General features: G+C 56.9%; 1 protein-coding gene across 1 annotated transcript; it reads right to left on the reverse strand.

The window, feature by feature from the left end:
• Nucleotides 1–3,455: 3,455 nt before the first annotated feature.
• Nucleotides 3,456–4,223, reverse strand: SYCN (syncollin). The gene has a single exon (XM_044988883.1). The coding sequence runs from the start codon at nucleotides 4,114–4,116 to the stop codon at nucleotides 3,718–3,720; it is 399 nt and encodes a 132-aa protein (XP_044844818.1). The 5' UTR covers nucleotides 4,117–4,223; the 3' UTR covers nucleotides 3,456–3,717.
• Between the last annotated feature and the right edge of the window lie 7,228 nt (nucleotides 4,224–11,451).

The following is an 11,451-nucleotide window of genomic DNA, read 5'->3' on the forward strand; positions in this document are numbered from 1 at the left end:
GGGGTGTGGGGTCTAGTGGGTTAGCGCAGGGCGGGTGGGGTGGGTGTCAGGACTCCTTGGTGTTATTCCCAATTCTGGGAGGGGAGTGGTGTCTAGTGGTTAGAGTCAGGGTGGGGCAGTCTGGGAACCAGGACTCCTGGGTTCTAGTCCCAGCTCTGAGAGGGGAGTGGTGTCTAGTGGTTAGAGCAGGGGTCTGGGAGCCAGGACTCCTGGGTTCTGTGCCCAGCTCTGGGAGGGGAGTGGGGTTTAGTGGTTAGAGCTGGGGGGGGGGCTGGGAGCCAGGCCTTCTGGGTTCCAGGTCTAGCTCTGGGAGGGGAGTGGGGTCTAGTGGGTTAGCGCAGGGGGGGGTGGGGTGGGTGTCAGGACTCCTTGGTGTTATTCCCAATTCTGGGAGGGGAGTGGGATCTAGTGGTTAGAGTCAGGGTGGGGCAGTCTGGGAACCAGGACTCCTGGGTTCTATTCCCAGCTCTGAGAGGGGAGTGGTGTCTAGTGGTTAGAGCAGGGGTCTGGGAGCCAGGACTCCTGGGTTCTAGTCCCAGCTCTGGGAGGGGAGTGGGGTCTAGTGGTTAGAGCAGGGGTCTGGGAGCCAGGACTCCTGGGTTCTATTCCCAGCTCTGGGAGGGGAGTGGGGTCTAGTGGTTAGCCCTCCTGGTTTGCACTTCTGATTCTGTCTGTGACACTGAGTCAAGGCGTGCCAGGTCTGCGCCTCAGTTTCCCCAGTTGCCCAGTGGGGTGATACTTGCCGGGGAGCTGTGAGGCTGCATTCAAGATGGGACCTGAGCAGTGGCATTAAAGAATTTCTGGTGCTTCCTGTGAGCCTACAGCCTGTCTTCTTGTTCTCAGCCCCCGCTGCTGCTTCCCCTGTGGTATACCAAAGCCAGTGTTTATTGAATGCTACCTAGCATCGGGCGAGGGTTCCCTGTATAAACAGCCGCTGCGCTCCACCCCAGAGGCAGCTGCATCTCAACTCCAGGCAAGGGATCCCTGTGTTAACTGCTGCTGTGCCTGCATCCCAGTGTCGGGTGGGAGATCCCTCTATGAACAGCTGCCACGCCCCACCCCAGAGACGGCTGCAACTGAGCAGCTGCTGGAGGATCCCTGTATAAACAGCCCCTGCCCCAGGTGTCCAGTGGTTTGGGCTCCCAAGCTCAATTTCTTTTACCAGCAGAATCCTGCCATAGCAGATAGAGCTAGTCCCAGTTCCCCAAGTGAAATCAGCTACCCCGGTGTGACACTCTGTACCTCAGGGGAGCGCCCTGTAAACCCCGGATTCATCATTTATAGATAACTGTGCTGTTTCACTACCAGGGGTCGGTAACCTTTCAGAAGTGCTGGGCCGAGTCTTCATTCATTCACTCTGATTTAAGGTTTCGTGGGCCGGTAATAATTTTAAAATTTTTAGAAGGTCTCTTTCTATAAGTCTATAATATAGAACTAAACTTTTGTTGTATGTAAAGTAAATAAGGTTTTTTCAAAATTTTTAAGAAGCTTCATTTAAAATTAAATTAAAATGCAGAGCCCCCCGGACCGGCGGCCAGGACCTGGGCAGTGTGAGTGCCACTGAAAACCAGCTCACGTGCCGCCTTTGGCACATGGGCCATAGGTTGCCTACCCCGATCTAAAGCAGCCTTGGAAGGGATCGCGGGAAGGTTACGCTCTGCTGAAAGCCACTGTTCTCTCTCAATACGTATCTCACCGGTGCCTATGAAGTTATGAGCTTGTGCAGTATGGTCGTCACTAAAATATGCCGCCAGCTGGGGAATCGCCCAGATATTAAACCCCCAGAGGTGCGAACAAGGCAAGTAACCAACGCCCGGGCGGGTGTCGAACAGCCATTGTCCAGCAAGGAAGCGACAATGCAGTGACTCACCTGCAGGGCTGGCTTTAGGCTGATTCGCCTGATTCTCCCGAATCGGCCCCACTCCTAAGAGGGCCCCGCACCGGCGCCTTTTTAATTTTTACTCACCCGGCGGCTCTTCAGCGGCATTTCAGCGACGGGCCCTTCATGCGCTCTAGGTCTTCGGCGGCATTTTGGCGGCGGGTCCGTGAGTGCTGTGGAAGACCCGCAGCGAGTGAGGGACCCACTGCCGAAGTGCCGCCGGAGACCCGGAGCGCCGCCGGATGAGTACAGATCAGGTCTCGTACTTGTTAAAGCCGGCCCTGCTCACCTGCACGAGGCCACCCCAGGGGAATTGCTCAACCTTGCCTGGAGATAGCGTGAGCAGATGTCCCGATTTTATAGGGACAGTCCTGATATTTGGGGCTTTTTCCTATATAGGCTCCTGTCCCGATTTTTCACATTTGCTGTCTGGTCACCCTTCCTGCAGCCTCAGCTTGAGCCACCCCAGGGATCCCCTCACACCCAGTAAAAGGGCATTTACGCTGATAGCGCTGCGTGGACATGAGAGCCTTTGCCACTATAGAAATCACACCCAGCCACCACTCTCCTCACCGGCATTGCCAAAACTTCCCGCCGCAGACCTGGCCTGAGTCGCTCTGTGCCTCAGTTTCCCCAGTTGTACAATAGTGATCTTAGACACCCAAGTACCGGCTGAGACAGCTAAACCCGGAGTGGGAAATGAGAGAGGCAGCGAGGCATGGCTGGATTCTATCCCTGGCTCCGCCTCTCACCAGCTGGGTGACCTTGGACAAGTTACCGCCCCGCTCTGTGCCTCAGTTTCCCCATGTGTGAAATGGGGATCGTGCTACCGCTCTCCTTGGTGCTGGAAGAGCTAGCAATTACTAGTATTGTCTCGTCAGCTCAGTTATGTTTATTGCAGGGGAAGGCGTGGAAAAGCCCAGGGGTGGGGGAGAGGTTTGATGAGACTCGGATCTAGGCGGTAAAACCAAGCTAGGCCTGCGTGCTCGAAGAGTACAGCTGCCGGGAAGTATTAAAGCAGAGCGTTGAACCTCTCTGGATGCTGAATTAGGTCGCTCGGACCCGCTAAAAGCTGAAGCTTGTGAGCTATTTGTTAATATCAGCTGATGGTTATTTGGTACCACCGAGAACGCGGTAGGTGCTGGATAAAGTTCAGATTAACACAGCCACCCCCCAAGGGGGTTTGATATTTAAAGGGGAATTTACCAGCTGCTCTGCACAGCTCCCTGATGCTGAGATGCTTTTCCAGTGATGTGTTCTTGCCGGAAAGTCACCCGGGTTTCAGCCAAACAGCACAGCTGCGAACGCTGGGCTAAAGCCATTCCAGAAACCTCAGCCCCAGAGGGGGCCCGAACCCATGGTGCTGTGAGCTGGCAGCAATCACTCAGGCGCTGTGGGGTAGCTGCTCCTGGAGGCGGATAGCATGGTGGTGTGTGGGCACTGAATACCGAAGCCGTCAGGGATGCAGGTTGCCCAGTTAGAGGTTTGGTGTGAGCAGTGGGATTAAGGATTGGCCCATCTGGAGTCAGCGGTGGCATTGAGGCTTGGGCCAGTGGAAGGTTTGGTGCTAGCGGTGGGATAAAGGCTTGGTCCGGCGGAAGGTTTGGCGTGTGCGGTGGGATAAAGGCTTGGTCCGGCGGAAGGTTTGGTGCAGGCGGTGGGATAATGGTTTGATCCGGCAGAAGATTTGGTGTTAGCAGTGGGATAAAGGCTTGGCCCGGCGGAAGGTTTGGTGGTGGGATAAAGGCTTGGCCCGGCGGAAGGTTTGGTGTGTGCAGTGGGATAAAGGTTGGGCCCGGCTGGAGGCCTGGTCTCACTGCTTCTCCCCTGGCCTCACCTCAGTTGCACTTGCAGTAGTAGGCGGAGATGGCGTTGTCCCAGTTCCCCAGGAGCCCCTTCTTGATCTCCTGCAGCCGATATACCACCCCCGCGTTGAACTTGCGGCTGTTGCCTTTCTTGCCCGTCCTGGACCAGACGCTGAGCTCGCACCGCGGCGCCACCACCAGGGAGGAGATCTTGTTGTTCCAGCCGAGGGGTATGTAGGGGACGTCGTCGCCGGGCTGCACCCGCAGCACGCTGCCCCCGCAGCACTGGGCGTAGTAGGGGCTGGCGTCGGTGTACAGCTGGGCGCAGATCTTGCTCTCGTCGGCGTTCTTCAGGTCCGCCGGCGCCGGGCACTGGGCCCAGGCCGAGGCCACGAGCAGGGGAAGGAGGAGCAGGGTGTGAGCGGCTGCCATGGTCCCGGTGCCGATGGGGGAGCCGCCGCAGCGGTTCTCGTTTATAGACACCCCCCCCCCCGTTCCGAGGCTGGGGCCCTGCCGGGGGCGGAGCCCAAGGACGCCGGGGGCGGGGGCGATAAGGGTGGGAAAAAGGAAAGCTGGTGGCACAGCGGAGCATGATGTGTCCTGCCAAGGGAGCTCCCCCAGCCGAGGCCTCACGCGGGCACCTGGGGGGGGTGGCAGCTAACCGGAGTGGGGGCTGCTCCCCCTGGAAAGGTGGAGTCACTCACCGCTGCCCCCCAATGGCCTTTACTGTCCTCCCCCTATTCTATAGCTAGGGAAACTGAGGCCTGGGAGGGCACGGAGGTCATCCAGGAGTCCTGACTCCCCAAACTGGTTGTGCTGTAACCACGAGATATCACTGGCAGTAGAACCCAGAAGTCCTGCCGCCGGCCTCCCCTTGCTCTAACCATTAGACCCCGCTCCCCTCCCAGAGCAGGGAAGAGAACCCAGGCATCCTGACCCCCAGTCCGTCCCTCCAGTCAGGTTCTGCTCCTGGTTGTCCCGCGCGACCTTGGGCCACAACTTGCTCCGTGCCTCAGTTTCCCTGTTTGTAAGGCAGAGCGGAAATGAGCAACGCGATCCCCTGGCCCCAGCGCAGGGCTGCTCCGGGGACCCCCCCCAAGCGGCCGCCACCTGCCTTCCCTGCAGCCCTAGGACGCCGGGGTTCCATTTTCACCCCACAGCGGGAGGGAGAGCAGTTCCCCCCACCCCTACCCCCACCAGCTGGAACGACACATGACGAGCTCCCCCCACGTCTGAGGCACTGACAGGTGTGTGCTTTCCCACGGGCAACCATCCCCCCTGGGTCACGGCCCCAAACCGAGTGGGGAGGAGGGAGTCTGAGCCTGTCATCCGCTTCCAGCCAAGCGCATTCCCAAGGACGTGGCCTTCTCCAGGCAGCTCCGCAAACATCTGCGAGATCGGCTCCCTGCCCGGGGACGCTGGGCCCTTTCCAGAGCCGAGCGGACGAAAGTTGGGGCCCGATCTCTGCCGGCAGGTGGGCCCCTAAGGACACCGGGGGGCGCCTAGGGGGATCCCCGTGAAGCGCCCAGCTGCTTTCTGTGCCTAAATCCCTTTGTAAAATCCAGCCTAATGCTCTCTGCTGGCGACCTGGTTTTAGAGGAGAGAAGTGGTGTTACTCATTAAACTTATTTCTGAAGCCCTTCAGCATGGAAGGAGGGACCAGCCTGGCGATTAGGATGCTGGCCTGGCTCTCTGGTGTCGCTGGTTCCAGTCCTCGCTTTTCCAGCAGTGACTTTGAGCAAGCCCTCGACGGGGGGTACACAGGGTGGCTTAGGGTGACCAGATGCCCTGATTTTATAGGGACAGTCCTGATATTTGGGGCTTTTTCTTATCTAAGCTCCTATTACCCCCACCCCCTGTCCCGATTTTTCACATTTGCTGTCTGGTCACCCTAGGGCGGCTAGTCGCTACTGTGAAAATCGACCCCCCCTCACAGTAAAATCTCTGGGGGTGTCTGTTTCCTTGGGAGACCAGCCCTGCCTTTGTCTATAGGGGCTGTCAATCCTGCAAACGTCCTTCAGGTGGGAGGAGCCTTGCAGGGTGGGGCGGGGCTTAGCCCCTCACTACCACCTGGGACTAATTAGCGGCTTCCCAGGTGATGGGTCTTGGGTAAGAGGCCTGGGGACGGGGAGCCAAGGCCACCCAGCCGCGCCCCCTCGCTTACACGGAGCTGCTCTGATTTGGAGAAATAAACCCGTCCCCGGAGAAAAGCTCCTGAAAAGTCTGGGAGTGCTGCAGGTGAGTCAACCCCACTGGTTTACAGGGTGCAGGTGGGGGCTTTGTGGAGAGGCCGAGGCGCCCGGTGGTCTGGAGCCGCTTGGGAGTTTCCAGCCACTTGAGAGCATGGGGCCCTGGGGCAGGGCAGGGGAGATCAGGATGGTGGGTTGTTTTTTTTTTTACAAGGATGCGCCCAGCCCTCGGTGTGGGGGAAAACCCTTGACTGTGCCCTGCCTGAGCCGAGCTGCTGCAATCCCAAGGCTGGGGGAGGGGACAGCCCACATGTGGGGTGTGTCATGGGCCCCGCATTGCCTTCGTTGGGCCCTGCTGGCCGGGATTACTGGCTGCTGAGTCGCTTAGAGGGGAGGCCGGTGCAGCTAAGTAGAGAGAGTCCGGGCGGAGGAAGGGAGGGAACAGCAGAGCCGGAATCCGTACCCTGAGCAAGCGTAACATTGACAGACGCCGGTTGTCAAGCTCAAACCTGGGACCGCTGGAGCTCAGTGCATGAGCTCAAAGCCACGTGGCGCTTAGCTAACGCTGTGCAGCAGCCTCGCCTGCGCTCTCTCTAAGTGGGCTCGGTGCCGCTAGCTGGGACACAGGTGTGTGGCTTACACAAGGTGCTTTGCTACCAGCTTCTGTGGGCCTCGGGCCCGGACCCTGGCTTGGGAGGCAGGACACCTGGGTTCTCTTCTTGTCGCTGGCCTGCGGCCGGGTCCAACTTTGTGCAAGTCGAGGCACGGAGAGACCCTACATGGTCATGCCTGAGCTCCCAGCCCCCGAATGCCCTGGGAATGGAACCCAGGAGTCCAGGGTCTGCCCCACCACACCTGTATTCAAGGACCCACATGTCTCTTCGCAGGCGGCTAAGGCAACATTAGCCAAGTGTCCCGGCAGGATGTGTGTATCTTATTCCTTCCCTCCCGTCTCAGCAGCGACTGTGCCGGGCGAACCTGGGACTCCAGGAGCCGGGGCTTTAAGGAAGCCCCCGAACGGGATGAGAGTTGGCAAGGTTAGAACTATGGGAAACCGCTCTGCTGCGCTTGCGTGCGTGGAAGGCCATCGCTTAGGGTGACCAGACAGCAAATGTGAAAAATCGGGACGGGGTGGGGGATAATAGGAGCCTATGTAAGAAAAAGCCCCAAAATCAGGACCGTCCCTATAAAATCGGGACATCTGGTCACCCTGCCAGTGCGAGGATATGGTAACGCAGCGGCTGCTGTTCCGGATGCCTGGGTTCAGTTCCTGGCTCTCGGCATGACTCTGGGCAAGTCGCTTTCCCTCCCTGGGCCTCAGTTTCCCCACCGTTTCCTGTAACGCGGGGATGATGATAATCCTGCTTTGTTCACTGGATGCTGTTTGTCTCTCCCCCTGGGTCTGTGCAGCGCGGGGGTGCTACCGTAATACACATAACGCTGGGTCCGTTTCCACAGGTTGTTTTGTTGTCTTCAACCCTGCTGCGTTCTGGCGGGGGCTCTGCCATGGGCTGTCGTTAGCTCTCCCTGGGTTCAGAGGGGATGAAAAGGCAAGTGAAAGCGAAACGGCGCCGGAGCCGGGAGGAATTCCCCGGTTGACGTAGCGCCCAGGTTCTCTCGCCTCAAGTCGAGATTGTACCAGAGTCCCAGGCCTGTGCTTCTCTGGACAGATCCCAGCAGCCGAGGTTGAGCAGTAGATGATTAATGAACCTGGGGCCCTCTTAGGAGTGGAATCTGTGTTCGCCCCTGGCAGCCCCCTGTCCCTTTCCTGTGGTGGCTGTAGCCTTGGCTACATTGCCGTGGCCTTGTGCTGTTAAATTCACGGGTTCGAGCCCCGTGGCTGGGCCTTGCTGTAGCGGTGGTGGGTTTGATCCCTGCTGTGGCTTGTACGACCATGTCTTATTCAAAGCTGCCCCGTGTCCTTTCCTTCAGCAGCTGCTTTTTGGACAGCGTTCGAAAGCCCCAAGAAATGATGCAAATGGAACTGTTCTCCCAGCCTGGCCCAAGCAGATGACAAGAAATATGTGGGCTTTTTTTATTTTGTAACCAGCCTTTTTATTAACACTGACATAAGGCACAACACAGTGATAGGAAAGGCTTGAGGACCAAGCGAATGCCTGCCATCATCACTCAAAATGGTACAGTGCAGAGAGCTCAGATTCTCCCCCCCATTCTAAAATCACAAGCTCCCTGCCACTCACATAATAAATAATTATTTTAAAAAAACCCTCCATTAGTAGTACAGGGCACATGACACATGTCTGAGCAATTCTCAATCCCCCCAGCAGAGGGCGGCATTGCATGTGTACACGCAAGTTGGCTCATTGCACCATGTCAGATGGAAGGTCTCTCTTAACAGACGATCTAAGTCATAGACGACGAACCATGAATAAATAAATATCTTATCAAACTCCAGTTTCAATAATTACCCTGCTGATTCCAGGGACTGAAAATAAATTACATAAATAAGACACACATCCTGTAACACTGCTGCAGCCAGGGATGGCAGATTGCACCTTAAAACACGAATGTAGAATTTCTTCTGCTGGAGTGAAATTCACCCCCTGGGTAGCCGTGCGCTCCTTCTACACAGGGTTGAATTTCTCTCACTAGTGAGCAGAAAGCAGCTGTGTTCTCTCACTAGTGAGCAGAAAGCAGCTGTGTTCTCTCACTAGTGAGCAGAAAGCAGCTGTGTTCTCTCACTAGTAAATCTCCGAGGAGGCCAGCAGGCTCCGTTAACTCACAGATGCAATCTGAGGGGTTGACATTGACCTGAGAAGGTGAGTCGGGAGAATGCTACATCGTGTGACTGTTTTCCAGCCAGGATCTTCGCCTGGTATGTAACAAATACAATACTTAAAAATATATAAGGTCCCACCCAGCCTTTCTCCCCCCCCTCCCCATTTCAGTTCTGTAGATGTCTGGTCTTGAGGCAGCGACAGGCTTTCAGTGGCAGGACTCGTTGAACTTGTGGGCAACATTCTGCAGCTCTTTCAGCAGGCGGAAGAGGTTGAAGATCACACCTCCCTCCAGGCATCTGGCAGACCCCTAGGACCAGAGAAATGGCAAGTGGGCGTTACAGCTTGTCACAGCCGCAGATTCAGAGCCCGGCACGGAGTGCTGGGAGGCTGCTGGCGGCGCCAGGGGATAGAACTCGGGTCACTTGGGCTAAAGGAGAATCGCTGTCAGCACTAGAAGGGATAGGACACAGGGTTGTGACTCGAGCCGGCATGTACAGCTGTGCACAGAGCTCACTACTATCCCAACCGTGTCTTTCCTGCTCAGCGGCTCAGGGTGCCCCTCCCCATCTCATCTTAACTGGCCCCAGTGCCCCAGGGTGCAACTGAACAGGGATTTATCTGCAGTGGCCTTAGGGTAGCACCTAAGAGCCTCAGTCATGGAGCAGGACCCTCCTGTGCCAGGTACTATATATTTGTATTGCTATTAGGTGGATTACGGTAGCACCTAGGCACCCCGGTCATGGAGCAGGACCCCCCCCCCTTTCCCCATGCCAGGTACTATATATTTGTACTGCTGTTAGGTGGATTATGGTAGCACCTAGGCACCCCGGTCATGGAGCAGAACCCCCCCCCCTTTCCCCGTGCAAGGTGCTGTACATTTGTATTGCTATTAGGTGCATTACAGTAGCACCTAGGCACCCCAGCCATGGAGCCGGACCCTCCTGTGCCAGGTACTATATATTTGTACTGCTATTAGGTGGATTATGGTAGCACCTAGGCACCCCGGCCATGGAGCAGGGCCCTCCTGTGCCAGGCGCTGTACAAACGCAGACCCATGGGGCAAAGGGCCGTGGCGCCATCCCACATCCTCACCTCACTTTTTCCGGCGTGGGGTTCCCGGAGCCATTTGGCGAGGATGGGGTGCCGCGCAGCAGCGTCGCCATCCGGGCCCTTCAGCTGGATCTGAAAGACGGTGCAGAAGGCGTTACAAACAGCCCCCTCTCTGGCGTGCCGAGGGCGGGCAGCAGCTCTGCTGGGCCTGCCGCTCGCTGGGTGGCACCAGCCTCCGGAAAAGCCCAACCACCGGCTTTCAATTCCCTCCCGGCTGGCTCGCGGCATGCTGGATTTCACTGGAAAAGAAGCGTCTGGGCCGGGGATGCAGCAGGTCGTGGGGTCGAAGCTGAGTGACAGCCCAGCTTGGAGGTTATTACATGGACAATGCAGAGACGTGTTGGGATATGTTTTAGCTACACCCATGTGATATAAAACCACCGCCACTTGCAGGAGTATATTAGAAGGGAGCAGCAGTTGTGAGTTGCTTTGTGTGTGTGTGTGTAAATATAATCCAGATACTCATTGCACTGAAAGAAGCTGCCTTCAGCTCACCTTAAACTGATCAAAAGAAATATGTTTTCATGTGATGGGCAATTGGCCTGTGGAACTCATTGCCACAGGAAGTTGGCGAGCTCAGTGTAACTGGGTGGCCTGCCCCTTTAAGAGCCTGGGGCCTGCCAGCCTGGTCTATGATCAGCCCCGGCTGGGAAGGGCAGGTGTTTTCTGGAAAAGCTCATGGGGGTGGGGAAACTGAGGCAGCAGCTAGCCTGAGGCCAGACTGGGGAAGGTGGTGATGTGCCTGGCAGGAATTCAGCAAGCTTTAGGAAGGGATGTTTCTACGGCGCACAAGAATCGACGGTGTTATAAGAGCTAATGCAAATTTTAAGATTTTTGGCAGGGAAACTGAGGCTTCTGCTTCCAGGTTTAAACTCAGCTCTAGGTATTAGTGATCAGGATGCTGTCAGAGAGGGGATACCGGGTTAGACCGTCCTCAGCTCTGATCCATCCTGGAAACTCAGATGTTCGTTACAAACCGGATTCTGTGCTCCGTTATGCACTTTGCTGTGATTGGGAGTGGAACCTAGCCCCGAGTTCAGGAAGCGACGAAACCCTCTGCAGAAATGCAGCAGCCTCTGAGGTGGGGATATCCCATCCAACTGCAGGGGCACATGGGGAGAGAGAGGGCAGCTAGGCTGGGACGGCCGTGTTAAAATCTCTGAACCAACGCAGCGGGCCTGCATCAGTGCCATGTGAGGGATCCTTGTATACGCAGCTCCTGTGTCCCACTTCAGAGGTGGCTGCATCTCAGTGCCGGGCAAGAAATCCCTGTATAAACAGCTGCCATATCCCACCCCAGAGGTGGCTGCATCCCCATGGTGGTCATCAGTGCTGGTACTCACACAGCTCCTCAGGTCCTCCCGGATACTCGCCAGGATCTGCAGCGGCCTGGACGCGTTCCTGACCAGCTCGGGCTCGGTGAGGTTCTGAATGACCCTGATGGTCAGATCCACTTTCTTCTCCAGCACCAGCAAGTTTTGACATTCCTGGGGGGCACAGCAGAGGGATGTCTGTGTGAGACCAGAGGGGGGCAGCAGGGGACCCTCAGGGCTGGGGTCAGAGGGCAGGTCCGGGGGATTGCCCAGGCATGGGGGGAGGGGAAGAGGGATGGAGGAGGTGTGGGAGAGGGAAGGGTGGGATGGGGCAGAGAGCGGGAGAGGGAGTTGGGTTGGGCATGTGTCTCTCACCGACAGCTTGTCCAGCTTGCGGCGGAAGATCCCAGCAGA

Source organism: Mauremys mutica, chromosome 15 (assembly GCF_020497125.1).
Source record: "Mauremys mutica isolate MM-2020 ecotype Southern chromosome 15, ASM2049712v1, whole genome shotgun sequence".
NCBI classification, from domain to species: Eukaryota; Metazoa; Chordata; order Testudines; family Geoemydidae; genus Mauremys; species Mauremys mutica.